Genomic DNA, 23,231 nt, shown 5'->3' with positions numbered 1-23,231 from the left:
CATTCCTTGCCAACCACGGTTTTGAGTATATGCAAATGGAAAATTGTGACAGGTCTTGCTAACCACGACCCAAGTATCTGCGGTTGGTGAGGTTTTTAAGTGATTTTTTTTTTTTTTGCGGGATGGGGTGTTTCGGCTATTTTGAGGGGTTCAGCAGTTCGGTCTTCTCATTTCTCTTGGTGACCTTGCTGACCCTTGCCAATTTAAAATGCCTTTGAGTGGTTTTGGGAGGTTCAAAAAAATTTCCAGAGGTTTGTTCTGCTCATTCTTCTTGGTGCCTCTTGGCGATAGTACATAATTTTTTGTGAATTTTTTTCTTTTATTTTTAAAATCTTTTTGTGGTCATGGTTCCCTTAACCTCCAGTTTCCCATAGACTTTAATGCCTTGCCAACTGCGAATTTGCCAATGGTGAGGTTTTGCCAGAATGGAACCCTAGCAGTTGGAGAGGGACGACTGTATATGTACCACTGTTCTAAGGTCATTTTCCTCAGAAATGGGCATAGCTGTTGTATCAGCCGAAGCTGATAAAAAGCACCCCTGGGCGTTGTTGAGACTAGAAAGTACTCCCAAGCTACATTTTGTTTTTTCAGGGGGAACATAGGAAGCAGCTGTATACTGAGTCAGACCATAGGTTCATCTCACTCAGTATTGTCTACACAGACTGGCAGTGGCTTCTCCAAGGTTGCAGGCAGGAATCTCTCTCAGCCCTATCTTGGAGATGCCAGGGAAGGAACTTGGAACCTTGATGCTCTTCCCAGATGGGGGAGTGAAACCCCATCCAGAACAGGAAGATCTAAACCATCTCTTGAGTTCTGACCTACCACAGTTGATACCTATGTCTTATTGGATTCAACTTCAGTTTGTTATCCCACATCTAGCCCATTAATACCTCCAGGCAGACATTTAGGGAAGTTATGGCATTACCTGATGAAGCTGATATGGAGAAATAGATTTGGGTGTCATCACTATATTGATAACACCCCGTACCAAACCTCCTGATTACTCCCAGCAGTTTCATGTAGATATTAGAAAGCACTAGAGACAGTATGGAACCTTGTGGAACTCCATACATTAACTCCTGATTTGCAGAGCAACAGTTTCCAACTGACACCATCAGGAATCTGCCAGAGAGGTAGGAATGGAACCACTGTAAAACAGTGCCAGCTAATCCCACCTCCCTCAGGCAACCCAGGAGGATATCATTTAAAAGTGACTAAAAGTGACCACTCAGAACTCAGGTGGCATAAGTATCACAGAGAGGGGGCTATCACAGAGAAGTGCTGCACATGCATCATCACCAACTGAACTTCAGAAAGTGGTGGGACACACAGACAAGGTTAGTGTCTAGCTATTTCCCCGTTCAGGAAGATTCAAAGGTCTGCCTGGAGATATGGAGCCATGCTGAGGCCTTTTCCCCTCCACTCTGCAACCTCCAGTCGCTGCTGGAGGCACCAGTGCACAGAAATGGTTGAGTCCTGGCTGATCCTAGTAGAGAGCATCAGCAAACAGTTTTAATTGCTATTATGCTAATCTACTAACCAAGGCAACCACATGGCTCTGTGGTTGCCAGGAGTCGGCATCGACCCAACAGCACACTTTACCTTTTCTACTAGAACCACAACATTTTAAGAGAGGCCATTTTGTGCAGCTGAGGGAAGTTGCTGAATAGAAAGAAAAGACACCTCTCATTTTAAGAAAGTTTTCAAGCAGAACATTTTTTCAAGCAGCAATGCCGTGGGTTGCATCTTCACTTCAATATTGTGCCTCTCTGATGGCCTATTTCCCAGCTGTGCATCCACTCTACAGCACTGAGGGGACAGGTCTGCACAGCCCAGAATCACAGGGGTTTGAAGCATGGACTAGTCCAGCAGCCATCCATGGGGAGGCATGGGCCCTGTGGGATCAGTTCAGGTTCTGTAATACAACAAAGATTTATATACTGCTTTTCAACAAAAGTTCCCAAAGATCTTATCTTATTCTGATCAACCTACCTACGGCTCCCTGTCCCCAAAGGACTTAAAATTGTGGACAGAAAAAACAACAACCAAATGATAGACAACAGCAAAGGCCACTGGAGGGATGCTGTACTGGGGATAGATAGGGCCACGTTGCTCTCTCCCTGCTAAATAAAGAGAATCACCACTTCAAAACCAACCTCTTTGCCTCTTTGGTCAGTAAGAAGGAAAACGGGGTATGGGGACGGCGCTTCCATGTAATATGCACGGCTGGATTTCATGTAGCAACCCAGGGTGGGCATCCTGTGCATCTGCCTTGTGAGTATCCTTCTGGCTTAGCAACTAAGTCTTGAAGTAAAAGCACAAATGGTGCACCCTAGAATATGAGGCTTTGCTGAAAGGAACTGGGACAAGGCACACAGAACACACAATAAATGGATATGAGATTCACATTTTTGCTCTGTCCAAGCACATTCCAATAGGGTCCTGCTCCCTGTCTGCAATTCTCTTCACCACAGCCAGCAGTATCTCTAGCCAGCAGTTTCAGTGCCTGTCATACCTGGAAAGATCAAGGGGTTTGGCAGTACCAATTAGAATTGGAGTCAAGACACTGGAAATCCAATCCAGGGCACCATTTCCCAGCATGAGACAATTTCAATGGACCAGGGAGCGTTAGGTCCTGGATTTGAGGATGAGCTGGATGTGATCTGGCCACTGTGAAGATATGGAGGTTCCAGGCTAGGAAGCTCTAAGGGCTGAGGGAAGGAGGGGTTTCTATTGGAGTCATCCCTCCACAGTGTTCCCTAGAGCAGGAAGCTTTGAAACACAATCAAAGGATGAGAAAGACAAGTTTTTGCTCTATCCAAGCATGTCCTGATAGGTCCTGCTCCCTGCCTGCAATGCTCTTCATCAAAGCTTCTGCAATCTCTTCAGGCAATGGCACGGCACACGTCAATGCTGGCTGACATCCAAATGTTGCACTAGTGAAAGGATACTGAGCTAGCTCATTATGCTAAGTCAGGAGCTTGAGTTCCAGACTACTGTTGTACTGGTACAACGGGGCACACCTTTGCAACCTGTGACATGCCTCCTGCTGTGAAACTCTTCCTCAGTGCATATATATTGCAGGGAATGATGCTACATATCCACTACCCTTGTGCAAACTCAGGACTTGAGCAAGCAGACAGAACCCACAAGACAGAGATGGCTGAACTACATAGAGGGGCTATTCTGACGATCACAAAAATCGGGCTGGGAAAATCCTAGCCCGAATTTTGTGAGTATAAGAACCACCAGGCTCGCAGCCGAGCCCGGTGGTTCAGGAGCGACTAACCCGCTCCTGTAGCCCACCCCTTAGCCTGGGTTTGCGGAGTGAGCGCTCTGTAAACCCAGGCTATCTGTTTGTGAGTAGACCCCCTGCCGGGAGGCGAAAAGCCACCTCCCATCTCGGGGGTCTCCCCAGTATGCCCTGCACACTTGCACAGGGCATACTGGGGCTTCCGGGGGCCGCCCGAGCTCCCCAGCCCCTGCCGGCTCCATCTTGGGGCCGGCCATCGTGTGGGCAGCCGATCCGGCCGCCCAAGGCTCCCTGCCCGCTCGTGAGCGGGGAGAACGGGCTTAGCCCGCTCTTCCCACTCACAGCTTAAAACCGGGTCTCACTGATCGTGAGACCCGGTCCGGTGTGTTCATGTGTGTATCTTTGGTGGTTGCAGCACTAGAGTGGAGTGCTAGGCTGGATGTCAGCTGCTGTCTACAGGATTAGAAGAACAAAGAGCAAAACACAAGATTGTTCTGGTTTCCCTAAAGGACTCGCCGACATGCAATATGTATTAATACTTTCACAAGGGACGCCAAAAGTGGGTTATAAATAATAGCTAGTTTATAATTTAAAAAGGATAAAAGGGTTACTTATAGACAAAATAGCAATGCATTATGAATGCTCTATAAACTGGACCAAAAGAAAGGAAATCCAAAGTTAAAATGGGCTTTCTAATTCTCCATTCATGCAGAAACCCTGTTTTCTTCTAATGTTTTTTGCATAAAGTAAACAACGCTATGGACAAAGAAAGATGTGCTATTCTTAAGTTGTCATTTCCTGGTTTATTTCTCAGATTGGTTCAATAACAACAAGCACATCTGAATGTTCTTATTATCTTGTAAATATTATGCTATTTTAAAATAATTTGTTGTTGGAAACTCTGAAAAAAATTAAATAAGAAATACAATTGGTAGCATTGCTATTATTATTAGTTTTTAAATGGCTGTCAACACTCATGCCAGGATATCAAAGCTGACAGCAAAGCTCAGAAGCATGCCATATTAAAAAAAATAGCAAGCCATTAATACGCAAATTTGCAAATATTCATCCCAAAAAGTTGTTGGCACTCTTCATTGTCCTGCCTGCTCCTCATCAGGGGCAAGTATCTACAGGACTTCCCAAAAGGTGATGGCTGTTGCAGTGCATGTATGGTGCCAGGGGCCAAACTAGCCCCATGTGACCACCAAAATGATGCCTCCCAGGTGGCAGGTAAACGTTCCTCTAGCAATAACTCCAAGTGGTTGCCATCCAAAGCCCACCCAGCTAGGTGGAGGGCAGCTTGATGAGGGCCTCTCAAAACCTGGAGCATACTCTGCTCTCTAGTTTTCAAGGAGGTCTTTCCCAGATCTAACGTGAGATGCCAGGGACTGAACCTGGACCCCTCTACATGCAAAGCCTGTGCTCTGCTACTGAGCTACAGCCCCTCTCCTAAAATTAGTGGCCAATAGGATGCTGATCACCGGAGCTGTTGCATACATGAAAAGGCAACCCTGGCAATGTTGTGGAGGTGGCAGCTGTGCAACTTAAAAGAGTGCACGGGTACTTCCGCAGCACGACTTCCTCCCAACCGAAGTAGCACTGCGGAGGTGCCTGTTTGCTGTTTTAAGTGGTTGCGCAACTGCCTGCCTCTGCAACACCACCCAGGCTGCCTTTTACATGCACAGCAGCCCTGGTGGGCTGGAAAATGCTGTTGCTGCATTGTGCATCGCCCATTTCTAATAATGATTCTCATAGTATTAACTATAAAAAGGTGAAAGTTTCTTTGAGAAAGTGCAACGCATCTTTCACTGTGGGGTTCTAAACAGTTCTGTGATGGGAAGTAGGGCGGGTCAGAAAGTATGGTTCCCCAGGCCCGATTAATGTCTGGCTTCTTTGAGATTCCTTGAGGAAGGCAATTATTATTATTATTATTACATTTATATCCTGCTCTTCCTCCAAGGAGCCCAGAGCAGTGTACTACATACTTAAGTTTTTCTTTCACAACAACCCTGTGAAGTAGGCTAGGCTGAGAGAGAAGTGACTGGCCCAGAGTCACCCAGCTAGTATCATGGCTGAATGGGGATTTGAACTCGGGTCTCCCTGGTCCTAGTCCAGCACTCTAACCACTACACCACGCTGGCAATGAAACAGACCACAGCAAGCATGATGCCTCCTAATCTCCTTTTTTAAATGGCACATTCTTAAGGCATGACAAACACATTTCTTCCAAAAGATATTAGAGGAATAGAGCTTCAGTTGAAGTTTTCTACAAGTTAATGACTTTTTCATAAACATGGAAAGTTGGCCTGCGGAGTTGAATGACATTTGATAGATTGCAGTGCCTTAGGGGGAATGGGTGCCTTTCTACACAACATTTCATTATGTCAGAAGAATGTATAACCAGGTGAGACCTGATTCACTTCTTGACTAATGGGTCCACTCACAGAAAAGATCATGAATAAGCAAAGCACCCCCCGCCCCCGGATTTAAAGCATGCTCACTCTATGGGCTACTTTTCACATTGTACTAGATGTACACCTAAGATGCTTGACATGTATGCCCAATAATGTGCAACAGACAGGTTTGCAAATACATGTCCTCTGATGGAAAAAACAACATGGCAGCCATGACAAAGCTATACTTCCCCCGCCTCCCAATTCTAACATAGGGAAATTTTGTGCTCCTTGATACAGGACTGGAACCAGCCTGAGTGTTGTGCTAAGGGAGAATATTCCTTATGTTTTAATCAAAGGGCCTAGTTTTCAAATATATTTTCAAGTAAACACACACCCTATTGGTTACTTGTAGGTTAAATCACATTCAGCTCAGCATGGACCCACAGTAGACTACAAGAAGACAGCCACTGTTAATGTGAGGAAGAGGATTAAACTCTCCCAATCTCTGCACTCAAGTTGTTGCTGAAATATGATGCTCGCTCTGTTTAATGGGTTACATTAATCACTAGTCTTGGAACTAAAGGTAACATGCTTACAATAACCAACTTGATATTAATGGTAATAAAAAGCAGAATGTGTTTCCTGTGAAAAATGGTTTATTTTAAAGCCCAACCCTGGTAAAAGACCTGAGATTTTTGTTGGAAGGACACACAAATGAACAGTGAAGCTTTTAATGAAAACCAGCATGTACAGATGCATGGAAACTATGTCTAAAGGAAGCTTTCTGGCAGTTGCTGCCAAGCTACAATCTGTAAGGAATGCAGTATGCAAAACCTTTCATTTTAGTTCTCTCATTAATTGCTTCAAGTCCTGGTTTGCAAATCCTGCTAGCAGCTGTAAAAGTGTTAGGAATTCTGCCACATCATCTAACATTTACAGTAAATTGCAATAATACATGAAGGGGAAAAAGACTTGATCCTTTAAGAAGTTCACAAATGCCATCCCAATCATGCAGTAGCATTTTCTTCTCATAATGGTTTTCCTTGTGAAAGAAGGTATCCTCCCTGTTTCTCTATATGAAATATCTGCCATTAAAGTTTATTTAAATGTCATGTATTTCCATGATAAGCAGATGGGGTTGGCCACCAATCCTCAGTACATTTTTTAAAAAGTGACTTAAAAATGTGTTGCCAGTATATTCCTATTACCTCTCCCTCCCTCTAGTAGCAAGAAGCAGGGCATTTCATTAGGTGCTTTCCCAGTATTATAACAATTGAAAGTGAGTGTGTGTGGTGGTGGTGGGGGGCATATGCCCACTCACTCTCTTTGCAACTATATATATACTCAATATAATATGCTCAATATACATACTCAACAGGGCTCTCTGTGGGAAACATGTATTTTCAGACACCTGTTGGTCACATTCACAATTTCCTTCTTTTATACTTTAAAAAACCATAGGTCTACAAAATATGTGAAGATGCCCTACAATAAAATAGTAGGAAGATCTGTATGTCCATGTGTTCGTTGTGTGTTTGACAGAAGCAGAGCTTGGCTGCGGAACAGTGTACATTTCTTTCCTAACAAACCAACTTTGTACTTGCACAAATGTAATCCAATTTCTAAACAAATTCAGGAGTTTATTATAATGGAGATTTGATATTGTAGCATCTCCAATGGAGACATACATTATTTCCCTAGCAGAAGATTTATTTTAGGTGCATTTGGCTGGAAATACTAGAAGCTTTTTGTACCCTCAACAAAGGAATATTGTGTCTGCTAAGTCTCTGGAGGAAGCAGCACTGGTTTTCTTTGAAATGGGTTCTGCATAGCTTCCAAATAACTTTAATGCCAAATGTAGCATTTAATATCAAAGAAGAGCCGATGGACAGGCATCTCAGGCCTTTACTGGAGAAGCCCTGTACTTGCACTTTTAGTGCTTAGATTTGTAGACGCAGATAGAGATCCCAGGGGCACACACTCTGAATTTGATACAAAATGTGTAAAGCACTTGGATACTGTATATAGTTTCTTGGTTTTTCACATTTTACAGAGGAAGCAGCACTGGAAATTAGTGGAGACTTCCATCCAGTTTCTCACATAACTTTGGAGGCTGACAAACAACTTGCTTAGTTGTGCTCACCAATACTATTTCATTTCTAATTATAAAAGAAATGCTTGTTCCTAAATATAGCAGCTTCCTTTTAAAAAATGTTTAAAAGAAGAAAAAACAAAGAACTCAAAAATACAACAGAATATGCCAGGCTGGCAGTGGATCAGAGTAAGAATAATGTATCCACTTCCACAGAAAGCAGCTCCAATAGAGGCCAGCAAAGGTTGCTCTCAAAACTGCAGGATCAATTTCATCTGATCCATTCAGATCAACCACCCCACTGCACAGTACTGTGTGGTACTGTTATGACACCATTCTAACCATTTTCAGTCATGGCAAATTCAGGCATGTGTGGAAGATGGAGGAGGCCTAGCTCAACTGCTGCAATGGATGGGAGCAGTCACTCTCATAGCAGGTCTACTGTGGCAAGGAGTCACAGCCTGTGGCATCCAAGTTCCTGGCTAAGAGCTGTTGTGACTGCTCCAACCAATCACAGAAACCTTGGCAATTGTTGGATGGCAGCTGGGTTAGGTTTCTTCTGATGCCAGGCATGCCTAGGGTTTACTTGGACTTGATGGCAACCATTTATAGCATGGGAGAACAAGACTAACAGTGCAGTGGAAACATCTGAGGATCAGCTCCTGAAAGACTTCTCCCAGATTGCCTAGAGTATGCCAGTTATTATCCAAGGTGGTTTTTTTAAAGCAGGATCATCGCAATTGCACAGACACAGGGGTGTAGCAAGGTTGGAGTGGACCCTGGGACAAAAAAGTGAAAGGGGGACCCTGCTCCCCCTTTCTTTTCTAGAGGTGGCATGGCACATGTCAATGACCAGGTGGAACCTACTTTTTCTCTTAACATAGGAAGCTGCCTTATACTGAGTCAGACCCTTGGTCCATCTACCTCAGCATTGTCTGCACTGATTGGCAGCAGCTCTCCAAGCTAACAGGCAAGGGTTTCTCTCAGCCCTACCTGGAGACAGTGAACCTGGGACCTTCAGAAGTTCTTCCACTGGGCTATGGCCCTATCCCCTAAGGAGAATATCTTACAGTGCTCACACCTGTAGTCTCCCATCCAAATGCAAACCAAGGAAGACCCTGCTTGGCAAAGGGGACAATTCATGCTCACTACCACAAGACCAGCTCTCCTCTCCTTGTGTCAGCTGATTCCTGTTGGCTGTTAGTCGCAATACCATTGGGCTATCTGCAGTGGTGGCAGAGCTATATGTAGCAGAGGGAAAACCAAGATCATCGCAAATGCAGAGAGACAAGAGTGTAGCAAGGTTGGAGTGGACTCTGGGGGGAAAAAGTGAAGATGGACCCCTGCTCCTCCCTTTCTTTTCTAGAAGTGCAAGGGGGAGAGCAAAGAGCAAGCTGTCACCTGACCAGCAGGCACCACTTTCCTCAGAGCCCCGGGGACATTTGTCCCCTGCCTCCACTATTGCAGCTATACCCCTGCACAGAGAATAAGATACTCAGGTCACTCAGACAGTGGGACCTCAGTCATACAGCAGTGGTGTCTTATGAGTGGAAAAACTGACTTTATAAGAATTGGATTAAAAAAAAAAGATGTATAAAAATTGAGTTCCAGCCACATAATTAAAAAAGAAAAAAGCATAACATTAAATTCTAACATTAATATAACCAATACAATATTCCCAAAATGAAACATTACAAACAGCCTCAAATATACAACTTATGCAAACATATGTTGTTGAACATTATCCCTATATTTGTCTCAAACTTTCACAATACTGGCATTTTTCTACAATTAATTGCAAAGCATTTTTTCTTTCCTAAAAATTTATGTACAATAGGCACTGTATGCTATGTTTTTTGAAGGCAATCTTTTATCAATGGTGAGTTGTTTTTTAAGTTTAAAGCAGTCATGTTTGCAGCAGTTAACATATTATAAATCACAACACTGTCCTTTTTCTCAACACATGACATATAACATTTAGAAGAATAACTCTGGAAAACAAATGTAATTTGTACCTAGGAATTTCACTAATGCAATCTGTTGTCTTTATCCAGAATGACTTCATAATATTATATGTTGAAAATTGCCTTTCTGCCATATATCTCCAACGCATAGTTCTGATTTCCCTAAACATTTTACTTAGCCATAGTGATGTATAACACTACTGAGATATAAACTTATAAAAGTTTTCTTTAAATGCCACATTTAGCATTATAGAAAAACCAGTTCTACAGCTGAAATATTATAGTTGCTTTGGGAATTACTATTCACAGATTGTTTCCCCATGGCTTCTAAAATGTATTAAACTCTGGGTTTAATTTCATAAAAAATGAGTGTTGGAGGTTGTTTAAGGTTCTGTGTTTTGATAATAGAATACTACTTCCAGCACTTTATGGGTGAGTGATTCATTAAAATGACAGATAAATGAGTAACAGATATGCCTGTTTGCAGATATGCATACGATCAGGTATAAGCAGAGCATATATAGTTCCTTACACAGGAGTGACATCCATGTAGGAAATTCATCTTATGCAAAGTTCTACCACCACATAGAAAATTCTGTAAGCTATGAAAGGCTTACACAGGGATGTAGTTGAGCTGGGCTTGCAGTGGGGGGCAGGGGTGTTGCTGATCTGCTCCTGCTCTCAGCCATGCCCCTGCCCCACTCTTGCTGCCACTGCCACATGCACACACCCCATCGCAGGTGGCTGGCCAGCACTACCTGGCCCCATATGCCTTGGAGCTATCTGGGGGAGGGGGATTACCAATCTGGCAGTATCCTAGCACTTGTGCATCTCCTCTGCCTCACAGAAAACCATGTGTGAGTGAGTGAGTGAGTGTGAGAGAGAGAGTAGCCCTTCTGCTTCAATAATAGGCTTATAAAAAGGTCCAAGAAAAGAAAGCAGGAATGGTGCTCTGATGGGTTTATTTAAAAATATGTCCCAATGTGTTCCGAGGTGGCATATACCTCTTCTTCAGGGGACTACAGTTTATAAAATACACCAATTAAAATAAGATACATGTAAAGTCAAGTAGGTGATATAAAACTGAATAGCCACATTAAACAAATTAAGACAGCGACAAAAACCTCCTATGCCTATACTTCTTCTTGGCTACTTTCCTCAAGTGGAGAAAAGCCAAACACAGCCCCTCCTCCTGCTTAATGTGAACAGGCAGAACTCTCCCCTTCAGCAGCTCAGCTGTGAGTCAACTACTGCAAGGTGTGGCAACGTGGCCACTTGCTTTTTAAAAGGATTTTAAAAAGGATTGTGGAAATACATAGAGAAGGAAGGGGCTGTCAAAGGGCTATTAGTCACAATAACGGATAGCAAAATATAAGCTCCATGTTCAGAGGCAGTCTAGCACTGAATTCCAGTTGCTGGGGGAGTGGGAGAAAACCATCAAGGAAGGGCTGCTGTCTTCACACTGTGGGTTCCCAGGGCATCTCTGGCCATGAATGGAGAAAAGATGCTAGGCTGTTTTGCTCTGATCCAGCAAAGCTGTTCTTCTCTTTCTGTTGCATCTGAGATGGGTGCAGAAGGGCAGCCGGGGGGGGGGCGCTCTGCCACAGCTTCTGTTTACACTGTGGTGATAGTTACTAGGGTTCCAGATTCCCTCATGGGACACAGACAAAGCAGGCAACGCCAGAATTTCAGACATTACTACTTTTCAGAGGCTGGCTGGTCATCTGTCAGAGATGCTATATCAGATTCTTGCACTGGGCAGTGGATTGGACTAGAAAACCTCCAAGATAGCCCTTCCAGCTCTAAAATCCTGTGATTCTAAGTGGGTTTCATTGTTTTCAATGGAATCTATGCAAGTTCCTATTGGACTGAGAGCTGCTACAGTGTTATAGAGCTGTTGGACTGAGAGCTGTTAATGTGCAAGCTGGAAAGTCGCTTGTTCAAATCTCAGTTCAGCTATCAGGGAAGCCTATCTCTGAGCACCAATTCTGCCTTCATTTTAGCTGTGAATGCTGCACACAAATGCCCAAGTACTGTATCTACTGCCATTGCTGAGAAGGTAAGAAACAGCAGGACTCCTTTCTGAGCAGTGAGTGGGGGCTACTTGGTTCAAGTTGCTTTAGGGTTAAGCAACTCCTTGTAACAGAATCCCCCCCCAAATCACAGCAACTAAATTGGGGCCACTATGGGGGTGTGACCATCAGGTGGGTGAGTCTAGGGGGCATGGCTATGGGAACTGTCATGGAAAGTGCCTGCACCTCTAAAAATTTGTGACTAATAGCCAGTAAGGAGAAGAAAATATGGTAAAGCATACTAAAATCAAGAAACTGAACCCAAATCCAAATACCAGTTCAGAGAGGGTCCCCCTCCCCAGTAAAGCAGAACTAAAGCTGAATGTATAACCTCTTGGCTACTTGGAAGCTTAATTGGAAGTGATCTGTGAAACACAAAAAGTGGTAACCAGTTCAATAGTATGATTATTGGCCCACACAATGTATGAGCAATACTGGCTTTCCCAATTGGCAGCTGCAGCTGCTCGCATAGAAACCGGAGAGATCATCAGGGGATTTGAAGCTTGGTGTTACCTACTGGTGATGATACCCAGATCTACTTCTCCATGTCAGCTTCTTCAGGAGCTGGCATATCCTCCCTAAATGCCTGCCTGGAAGCAGAAATGGGCTGGATGAGGGAGAATAAACTGAAGCTGAATCCAGACGGAGGTACTTATTGTGCGGGGTCAGAACTCTAGAGACAATTTTGATCTGCCCGTTCTAGACGAGGTCATACTTCCCCAAAAGGAACAGCTTCACCATCTGGGAGTACTTCTGGATTCACATCTCTCCCTGGTTTCTCACGTTGAGGCGGTGGCCAGGGGTGCTTTCTATCAGCTCCCGCTGATACGCCAGCTGCACCCATTTCTCGAGATCAATGACCTCAAAACTGTGGTACATCTGCTGGTAACCTCCAGACTTGACTTTTGTAATGCGCTCTATGTGGGGCTGCCTTTGTACGTAGTCCGGAAACTTCAGTTGGTTCAGAACGCGGCAACCAGGTTGGTCTCTGGGTCATCTTGGAGAGACCATGTTACTCCTTTACTGATGGAGTTACACTGGCTGCCAATAGGTTTCTGGACAAAATACAAAGTGCTAGTTATAACTTACAAAGCCCTTAACGGCTTAGGCCCTGGGTACCTAAGAGAGCATCTTCTTCGTTATGAGCCCCACCGCCCATTGAGGTCACTTGAGGAGGTCCGTCTCCAGTTGCCCCCAACTCGTTTGGTGGCTACACAGAGACGGGCCTTCTCATTCGCTGCCCCGAGATTGTGGAATGCGCTCCCCGCTGAGATACGATCCTCCTCATCTCTGGCAATTTTCAAAAAACACTTGAAAACCCTTCTTTTCACCCAAGCTTTCTCAGCTTCCTAAATTGTGGGGGTTTTAATTTCTGGTTTATTTTAAAATTCAAAACCCGATTTCGGGGTTTTTAATCACTGTAATTGTTTAATTGTTGTTTTAAAATGTTTTTAAATTGTTAATTGTTTTTAATTTGTTTTAGCTCTTTACTGTTTTAGTGGTGTGTTTTAATTGTAAACCACCCTGAGCCATTTTGGAAGGGTTAATCAAATCAAATCAAATTAAATCAAATCAATAAATAGAAACTAGTACCGGTGCTGTTATGCAAGAACACAGTTGTACAACCACTTAAAATAGCATGCTTGCACTTGTGCAGCAGAGCATACATTGTTTCCAAAGTAAGTAGCACTATGCAAGTGTGGGTGTGCTGTTTTACATAGTTCCTCAACTGCGCTTTCACATAAAACCTTTGGGGCTAGCTTCCACGTGCGGAACAGTGCCAGGTGATTGGGAATGCCACTGCTGCCTTGCAGCTGCCTTGCATACTGTAAAGTTTTACTTAACTGAGATTTTGTAAGTTACTTTAGACTTCCCTTTTTCCTAAGGCAGAATTTCATAAATTCTGAAAATAAGTATGCCTCATCTGGACTGCCCACAGTGTCATTTCAACTGTAAGATCTATCAGACCACTAGGAATAAAGAGGCAGTGGCCTCCATGTGAAGTTCTAACGTTTACAGGAGTAATCTGCTATTATAGAGCTAACAATCAATTGTTTGTGACTGATTGCCCGACTCAATTTCAACCAACAAAAGAAACTCTGTTCATGGCTGAAGGAAATTGCTCAGGCAGTTCTGCTGTTACTGTTTGGTATTTTTTCAGTCTTTGAAAGCCAGAAAAAACAGATACATCCTTTACTTCCTCTCAATTTCACATTCTGATCCCAAGGTTGTTCCTCATAGCGTAACATGGGCAACCTTCTGCCATTGCTTGGCGGGTGGCAGGGTGGGGGTAGGACACCAAAAAGTCCCAGTCACTCTGGGAACACCAGCAGTGTTCCCTCTTCCCCTTCCCCATCTGTGCGTGGAATGAGTTTTGTTCTGGGCAGCAGTATCAAAGCACGTGCATTCAGAATAGAACCTTCGCGATTCAACCGGAGCAGGATCTAAAATTAATGGAGTAGACATTAAAAATGTGTGCACGTGCCCATGCACATGTCTCAAAGGGAACCCTGGTGATGCTTGACACTGGCTGGAGGGCACACTGGATGCTGCAGTGTGAAGAGAGACAGCAATTAGTGTTGGGCTTCCAAGGGATGGAGTGGGGCCAGGAAAGGTGTGCTGAGGCAGGGACAGGCCAGTAGTGGTGGCAACAAAGATAAGGCAGTGACAGGGAGCTGAGGTAAGGTGATGCTCATAGGGTGAAGGGGACAGGCCTAGCCTTGCCACCTGAGGCAATCACCTCACCTCGTCTCATTGGAGAACCGCCCCTGTTCAAACCTCATGACTGAAGTTCTCTGTGTCTAATAACAGAGGTTTGACATTATTCTCAGTGTGAGTCTCAGTGGCTGACTAACTTACTGAGCAGAACTTTCCAGGGAGTAGTCTAAAGGACTACTATGTTTCAATAGGACCCCCACCCCCCCGGCACAGCTTTGGTGCTCCTGCAGAGGCCAGCCTACAATTCTCAGTATCCCTGACTGTGGCCGAGGATGAATAGAGTCCAACAACAGCTGGAGGGTCAGAGCTGTGCAGCCCTGCTCCAGTGAATTTAGTCAGGGTGTCAGAGAGTCTTCTTTGGACACTCTCTTTCTAGGGTTATCAGCTGCTCAACTTCTATCCTCCAAGGATATCTGAAACACCAGAGAGAGGGGTGGGCGGTGGGGCATACAGCAAAAAAGTTGCTGTAGTAGGACAAAAGATGGTTGCAAAATTCATCCCTGAGCCCCTGTGGGTTCATCTCTACACCTGGGAAGGAATCAGCAAAGGGTTCCATGGAGCACTCTTCCCTCCAATTGACTTGCATATGCCACAGCATACTAGCTATTAAATGGAACAGGTGGTCCCTGTGTATCTCTTATACATGCATCCATCAGTTGCTCTCCTTTCAGGGATCCTGATCCACAGAGTAACTCCCTTAGCGAGGAAAGCAATAGCAGGGTGCATAAATGGAAGGGAGGCATGAGTCTCCCAGTGTAACAAGTAGTTTGTCGCCTAAAGATAGATCATCATAGGCATTTCACACAGACTTTGATATTCTTAGAATCATATGAGTTTGTTTTCAGGTTACGCAGCTTCGTGGTGCACAACACCACCTATTAATTTTAGGCTCCTTGTAGATATATCCATGAATGGATGAATGAATAATTTGAAAGTACCAAAATCTGTTCACCTTGGGGGCTTTACTGTGGGAGGACGAGGTGTAAGGATAAGAGTATATAAAGGTGTATAAGTGCCTATAAATGTAAATAAGCACCATTCAGAGTGAATTGGGGCCATTCACACTGCTGCTTTTTAATACAGATCATTCTGGTATTTTTTCCTTTGTTTTGTTTGCACTGCAGGGCTCCCCTGATCTACTCCACTGGATTCTGGCCAATAGGGTTGTACAAGGGAGCCCTGCCTCCTCCTCCTGAGGCGCACTCACTCCCCAGGTGAATGGGGAGTGTGTGTGTGTGTGTGTGTGTTTTCAAAAACATGGTGCCTGCAGATCACCAATGACATTTTATGGTGTGCTTGGTGTGCCTGGCATTCTTGTGCAAAAGCAAATGAATGCTACATCAACTGGAAATTGTAGCAAATGCATAACAGAGAGCAAAATCCAAAGCACTTTCTGTGGTCACTAGAGTGGTGATGGGTAGGAAGGAGGAAGGCAGCAGAGCAGGGGCGTAGCTATAATTGAGCAAAAGGGTTCAAAGAACACGGGCCCTCAGCTCTTGAGGGCCCTCCAGCTCCAGCCCTCCCTATTTTCTTCATTATCTCCCTCACTCTGGGGGGCTGCCAGAGAGAGGGATGAACACAGGCCTTCTCTCCCCTAGCTACGGTCCTGCAGCAGAGCTTAAGCTCTCATGGGGGGGCGCGCAAATCCTCTTCCTTCTGTTTCCCACATTCAACTCCCTAGGTACTGAGAAGGAGTTGTGTGTGTGTGTGTGCGCGCGCCCGCGCACCCATGGATCTCCAAAATCTTATTTCAAAAGTGCATCATTTTAATAAGATTGCCTGACGATCTTGTGCAAATATACTGGAACACTACAGCAAAGAGAACATCCAGCTACTTCAAAGCAGCACTAAATCTGAAATTAAATCCGAAGGACTTTTCCTGGTCTCACAAAATGGGCAGGCAGGAACCTGGAAGCCCTCTCCGCACTCCTGTAATGGCAAAAGGACTGCTATAAAGGTGCCTCTTCCTCTTTAGAAAAAAATTGCCAGAGAGTTATTTGCACTTGGCTTCAGGCTTCGGGTAAACGTTGAGCGAAGCCACTTCCAAGTACACTCACAGCATTGAGGGAAGCAGCCCCTCCCCTCTGCCCTCGGGTTTTGTTTTGAAACAAGTCCACATGGTGTTTTCCTTCTAGCCAATGGGGGGTGAGGGGGAGAGCTCCTGCAAAGACAGATCTGCATTTCTGAAGAGAGCATGCCTCTTACCACGCTAATGATTCTATGTCAGTACCTCCCATTTTCAGAAAAAGTATCTTAAAACCAGCATTTTAAAAACCCAGACATATGTCGAGATAAGCTAGAATTCGCATCACAAATGCCCGGTTTGTGTGTGGAGTGGGTCCAAAAATCTCGAAGGAACTTCGAGGAAAGTTTGGCTGGTGTGTGAATGCATACACTCTCTTCTGAAGGAGATTCAGGGTGTATAGCCTCCAGGTGCTCTAGTGTAAATCCACTGCAGCGCTCTGCACTTCCAGCTACCATCAACATACTGTAGCACTAAATGTTAAGCACCTTTCTTGGTCTCTACTGGGGGGCAGGGGGATGACTCTGGGCTCCTGAAATGGTACCTTGCTGTTACCGTATTGTAGTAAATCTCCCCCCTACTCTAATTACTCTGACACTAATTGTCATGAAGCAGGAATAAACTACTGTATAGAAAATCTCCTGGAGCAATCCTGCAATAGTTTTCAAGATTCTTGAATCAAGCTGTTTTCACAGATCTGAAATCAAATGCAGGCTATGTGTTTCTAAGATCACCCCAGCTTATCCCAGGTCAGATCATCCCAGGCCAGCTTTATTGAAACACAGAAACTGAATCCCTGCACTTTTGCAAAGCCCTAGTAAAAACTAAAAGCCTAGAAACATATCAGATTTCTAACTGTAGACATCTTAGTTCTTGGGCCACAGTAGTCTTCATTTGCCTATTTATGATAACCATTAAGGTTTTATTAGAGGACAGGAGTAAGGCAGAGAGAGCAGAGGAAAACTTTCTCTGATAGATTGCACAGAAATATGCAGCTGGTTGAGGGCAGCACTTAAATTAAACCCCTGTAAAACAAGTACAATGTAGATTGTTAAGTGAGAAGGTAGAACACTTTATGAGAGTTAAAAGTACAGAATTTATGACCAAAGTAAGGGCGCCATCTTGGTTGTATGAAACATTTGGGCTGGTGTCTATCCAGATAAGAACAGACATTTTGGCTGACATCCAGACTAACGAAACATGCATACAGCAAAGAAAGTGTGTGTGTTGTGTTCAAGACCAAAATAGCGAGGGAGGGCAATTTTTGCCAATTTCCCCTCTGAAGCTCTGTGTCACCTGAGGATTGTGCAGCCCTCGGGGGAATATTTTCAGATGGCACAGAGTGCTTCAGGGCAAGGGAAGATCAGCAAACATTTCTCCTCATCCCAGATGAGCACCTGTACTAATTTTGGAATGCATTCATTAGACTGAATTTCAGCCCCTGCTTATTTGGGAAATTCTAATCATTTTAGCAAATGTATCTTTCAAAGATACTGTTTGTGCCATGATTGTGCCTGAATAATTGAATAACCTACTTCCTCAAAATAGCATGCTAAATGGTTCCCATTTTCAGGGCTTCTTTACACTTTATATTTTTAGATGAACCGCTATGAGGTTATGATAGTGCACTTCCCCTTTTTGCATTTTTCTCTTTCCCTTTTTGCATTTTCAGAACTCTTCCCCTTTTTGCATTTTCAGAACTCAAAAGCCTTTTTTTCATTATCTGTGATCCTTTTCATTTCCATTGTCCCACGTTACTATCACTTACTGCTTCTAAAAAGATGCATGCCCACATTTCTTAAGGTGGTCTCAGTATTTAAACATAAGCCCAGCTTACCAAGTGTTCGGAAAGGTCGTTGATTTGGTGTCTGGGAGAAGAAACCAGGTTTCAAGGCATTTGTGATCACAATGTCAAAAAGCTCTGCAAAATCATTCCTACAGCAGCAAAAGAAAACAAAACAGAAATTGCATATATTTTAAGTAATTAAATTTGGATATCATTTCCAGTCTGAAGAAGCATAATACCATTTTATAACTTCTTTTTTTGGTTGAAAAAGTGTCTGTCATGGGTTTGTCAGAACATAAGGACATAAGGACCCGTAGCTACACAAATCTAGTGTGTGGAGAAGTATCCTAACTGGATAGGGATTCACTTGCATAAATGGGTCTTGCACATGACTACTCAGCTCAGACCAACAACTGGAAACTGGAATTTTGCTAATAATCTATTTGGAAGGTGGACTAGATCCAGCCCCCTGCTCTTGCTTCCTCACACAACAGCTGATCAAGAGGATTCTAGCAGCAATGCTTATGCATTGCTAGATCAATGGGTGTAGTTGGAATCAAAATTTGGACAGGATCAGGAAAAACCAGGGCAGACTGTTACAGGGCAGTCAAACTGAGAGGGCTGGAAGGGATTCAGGGTAGGTAATAGGCTACAGAAAAAACCTGACTAACAGAGCAGAAAGAAGGAGAAATAAGCAAGAAAATGACATGCCAAGGTTTAAGGAAACACTGGCATAGGAATAGTCAAGCACAAGTTATTGCCCATCCTATCTGCAGCCTCTTCCTGCTTCCCTTTACGTAAGGCTGCACAAAGGTCGAAGCCAGTAAGAACAGGGCAATTCAGAGAGCCTCTGTTGTATATGCACTACAAGGAATCAGGGCATGGCTGTTTGTTCTTTGGGGGAAAGGCAAGAAACGGCGATTAGGCAAAAAGGGAAAGATATTTGTGTTTCCAGTGAACTCTCTGCCAGGGATACCTCTAAAATCCTAGGCTGGAGTTAACCTCTAAGAATGAACATCTGTCTGGCCCTCTGGTATGATGGTGGTTCAGGCTCATCCACAAACACCCCAAATATTTCCCTGTTAGAGATCTGCAATGGTTGCTAAATTCTGAAATACGAAGAGTGGATTCTACATACCCCTAACTATACATTTTACTCGGGCTTTATTATTATTATTATTTATTTATTTAGAGAATACTTGCTATTTGCTACTACTTGTATGAAAATGCATCTCCACAAGCAACTGGTAAAGCACACTCTTGATTGCAAAACTAGTTCAATTTTTGCCATGCTCTTGACATTCAACACAGATGGATATAAGCATAAGTGGACAAATGGGTTTTACAGCCCAGGCATCAGAAATGCCTGAAGCTCTTACACAGACTAAAAATAAATAATTTAATCCATCCAATTAGATCCATCTGTGAAATGCTAATGAAATACCATTCTTACAGCCAGGTAACCTAATCTGAAAAAATACTGAGTGCTGATGATGGCAAATTCCTGACAATGACCTATATTTTAATAACGTTAAATATAAATAAATGGTAGTATTTATATACTTTGGGCACAATCCAGGGAATGTCAACCTCACTTAAATCCCACACCAAAATCAATGGGGCTTAACACACTCCTTTGTAATAGAATGAACACATGTCTTGGATTCTCTGGATTGCACTCAGTGGCTGATGTCCTGATTAATGAAATGTACATGTTAGGAAGGACTGTGAGGATGCACTAAGCACCCTCGCACCACTCCCTCAGCCCCCCTGCATTTGGTCTGTTATGCCAGAGTCCTAATTCTTCCAAGTGCTGCCTGTGCTCCAGAAACGCTCTGTAAGATCAGAAGCACATCACAGCCCCTCTGGTGCTATTGTATCTGAGCCATAATACTCCTGAGCACTTGCAGATATTAGCGTTCCGGAGTAACAGCACAGACACAAGGGAATTGGGGGAGTTGTGCAAGGGCTCCTGGCGTGGACCTGCAGTCCCTCCCTAATGCACTCACTTCATTCATTCATTTGTCAAGCTGTCAGCCAGTGGCTGTAATCCTGTGCAAAGGTAAATAATTCCCATTCATTTCAGCAGGAAACCTGCATGGATAACTGTGCACTGAACTGCAAGTTATTCTATGCATCTTTCTTTAAATGCTTTTTAAAAATATGAAACATTGCTTGCTCTAAATGATAGCAGCCAGTAACTTTATTATTCTGTGGTATAGCAGAACTTTAGTATTAATTTTATTTTATGTATTGTTAAATTTATATACCACCTTTCATTAAAAACAATCCCAAGGCTGTTTACAAAAGTTAAAAAAAATATAATAAAAACAACAGCTAAAAGTATTAAGCTAAAAATATAACAAATCTGATTTAAAATATATAAAATACAAACATAAAAACTGTACACCAATAAAAATAATTAATACTAACTTTATTATTCTATTAACAGAAAACAAAACAAAAATTAATACTAACTTTATTATTCTATTAACTGAAACAAAAAAGCTACCACAAATTAAAGAAAACATCAACTAAGGCCATGACAGAGACAACTGAAGACAAGTGTTTATTATTGACCTGGCTGTGAAACATTCTGTACCAGGGTCTATAAACCAGGCTTATATTCCCACAGCCACTGAATATATGCTTTGAATTGTTTAGCCTGTAGTTTTCACATTGGGGCCAATGGGAGCTTTAGGCTTGGGACTAATAGCAGCTGTGGGGCCCCTGAATCTCCTCCCTGCTACATACAGTCCTGATCTGAAATATGCCTCTCTGCAATTGCTATGGAATAGAGAAAAATGAAGCAAATCAGACCCAGCATGTTGTTAACATAAAATGTAGTTTGGCCCTAAAATGCAGATGTATAATGTACTAGAATGGTTATGGGCAAAAACCCTTAGATAATAATCTCTGCGTAATCACTATTATCACCATCTGGAAGAAATAATTTAAAATAAAATTATAATTTATGAAAGAATTACACTTACCCTAAAATGTGCTCACATAAGAGTCTGCAGTAGTCACTGTGAGAACTAGTAATTAATAGAAGAATCTTTCCACTGTCCTTCAGTCTTCTTAGCCACTTTTTAACAGATTCAGGACAACATTGTATATATTTACCTGGATTGCATTTCACTTCTGGAAAGTATGTCCCACAATTTTCTAAGTAAGCAAAGGATACCATTAGAAAGAGTGTAACACATGTGTACCCAGTGATGGGATTAATAAAATAAAATAAAATAAAATAAAATAAAATAAAATAAAATAAAATAAAATATAATAATGTAGCCAAAAACTGGTGGGACCAGAAAATTGAAAAAGTTGTAGAAAATGAAGATGCAAAAATATTATGAGACTTCCGACTACAAACAGACAAACATCTGCCACACAATATACCAGATATAACTGTAGTCGAGAAGAAAGAAAAACAAGTGAAAATAATCAACACAGCAATACCAAGGGATAGCAGAATAGCAGAAAAAGAAATAGAAAAAATCACAAAATACAAAGATCTACAAATTGAAATTGAAAGGCTGTGGCAGAAGAAGACCATAATAATCCCAGTGGTAACTGGCACGCTGGGTGCAGTTCCAAAAGACCTTGAAGAGCACCTCAACACCATAGGGGTCACAGAAATCACCATCAGCCAATTACAAAAAGCAACATTACTGGGAACAGCCTATATTCTGCGACGATATCTATAATAATAACAGCAACAACATTGATAATAAAATTCAGCCATCTCATGTCCTTGGGAAGGACTCAATGTCTGGATAAAACAAACCAGTCAATAACACCTGTCTGACTGTGTAAACAATAAAAATAATAATAAACTATTGCACACATTTATCTCCCATCTTCAAGGGGCTCAGGACAGTGCAAAATGTATCCTCACAACAATTCTGTGAGGCAAGTTAGGCTATGAGAGAATGACTGGCTGAGATTTACCCAGTGACTTAGTGGCCGAGTTGGATTTGAACCTAGATCCAACCTCCCACAAGCCCAACAATCTAACAGCAACTCACACTGGCCTTCATATTTTTGATGTCTTTCTCTTTGATGTAGTTGGGGAGTACTTTATGAAGTTATGTCAAAGAGATTGACATGCCAGAAAGGTCAATGCATAGTTTCAGACTGAAAATAATCATGTTTTAACCTTTTAAGACATATCAGAAATGGGGAGGCTCTTATTTCAACAGGGAGCACATTCAAAAGCCTTGGGGCAGCAATGGAGAGGCCTGTCCCTGAGTAGCCACCTGGCAAGTTGGTAGCAACTGCAGGTGGAATTCCCCAGATGATCTCAGTAAGTGGCAGGGCTTAAAATGAAGAAAGTGTTCTCTTAAGTACCCTGGGCTTATGTTTCAGGCAGACACCTAATGGTGCAGTGGTGAAGTAACCTGCCTAGAGAACAGGAGGCTGTTGTGTTTTTCAGAATACGGGAAACTCCTATATCGGGCAGCAACGATATAGGAAGGTGCTGAAAGGCAACATCTCCAACTGCACAGGAGATGGCAATGGTAAACCCCTCCTGTATTCTACCAAGAAAGCCACATGGCTCTGTGGTCACCAGGAGTGAACACCAACTTGGTGGCACAACCTTAAGTTTCATGCATCATTATAGGTAAAGATTTCCTTGATCATGAAAGTTTTATTTTGTGGTAAAGGTAAAGTGCGCCATCAAGTCGATTTTGACTCCTGGTACCCACAGAGCCCTGTGGTTTTCTTTGGTAGAATACAGGAGGGGTTTACCATTGCCTTCTCCCATGCAGTATGAGATGATGCCTTTCAGCATCTTCCTATATTGCTGCTGCCCAATATACTACCAGCGGGGATTTGAATCGGCAACCTTCTGCTTGTTAGTCGAGCATTTCCTCGCTGCGCCACTTAAGGTGACAAGCATGAATTGTGCTCTTTGCTAAGG

General features: G+C 43.0%; 1 protein-coding gene across 1 annotated transcript in view; it reads right to left on the bottom strand.

Annotated features, from left to right (window-relative positions):
• The window catches only part of NT5DC1 (5'-nucleotidase domain containing 1), a 142,019-nt gene that overhangs the window by 23,515 nt on the left and 95,273 nt on the right, over nucleotides 1-23,231 (bottom strand). The window contains exons 7-8 of the mRNA XM_053263456.1: nucleotides 21,298-21,472; nucleotides 18,356-18,453 (exon numbers count right to left, since the gene is read on the bottom strand). Of these exons, the coding sequence (XP_053119431.1) occupies nucleotides 18,356-18,453; nucleotides 21,298-21,472 (273 nt within the window). The remainder of the gene's footprint in view (nucleotides 1-18,355; nucleotides 18,454-21,297; nucleotides 21,473-23,231) is intronic.

Source organism: Hemicordylus capensis, chromosome 1 (genome assembly GCF_027244095.1).
Source record: "Hemicordylus capensis ecotype Gifberg chromosome 1, rHemCap1.1.pri, whole genome shotgun sequence".
Classification (NCBI taxonomy): domain Eukaryota; kingdom Metazoa; phylum Chordata; class Lepidosauria; order Squamata; family Cordylidae; genus Hemicordylus; species Hemicordylus capensis.
This window is presented reverse-complemented; position numbering and strand designations above follow the sequence as displayed.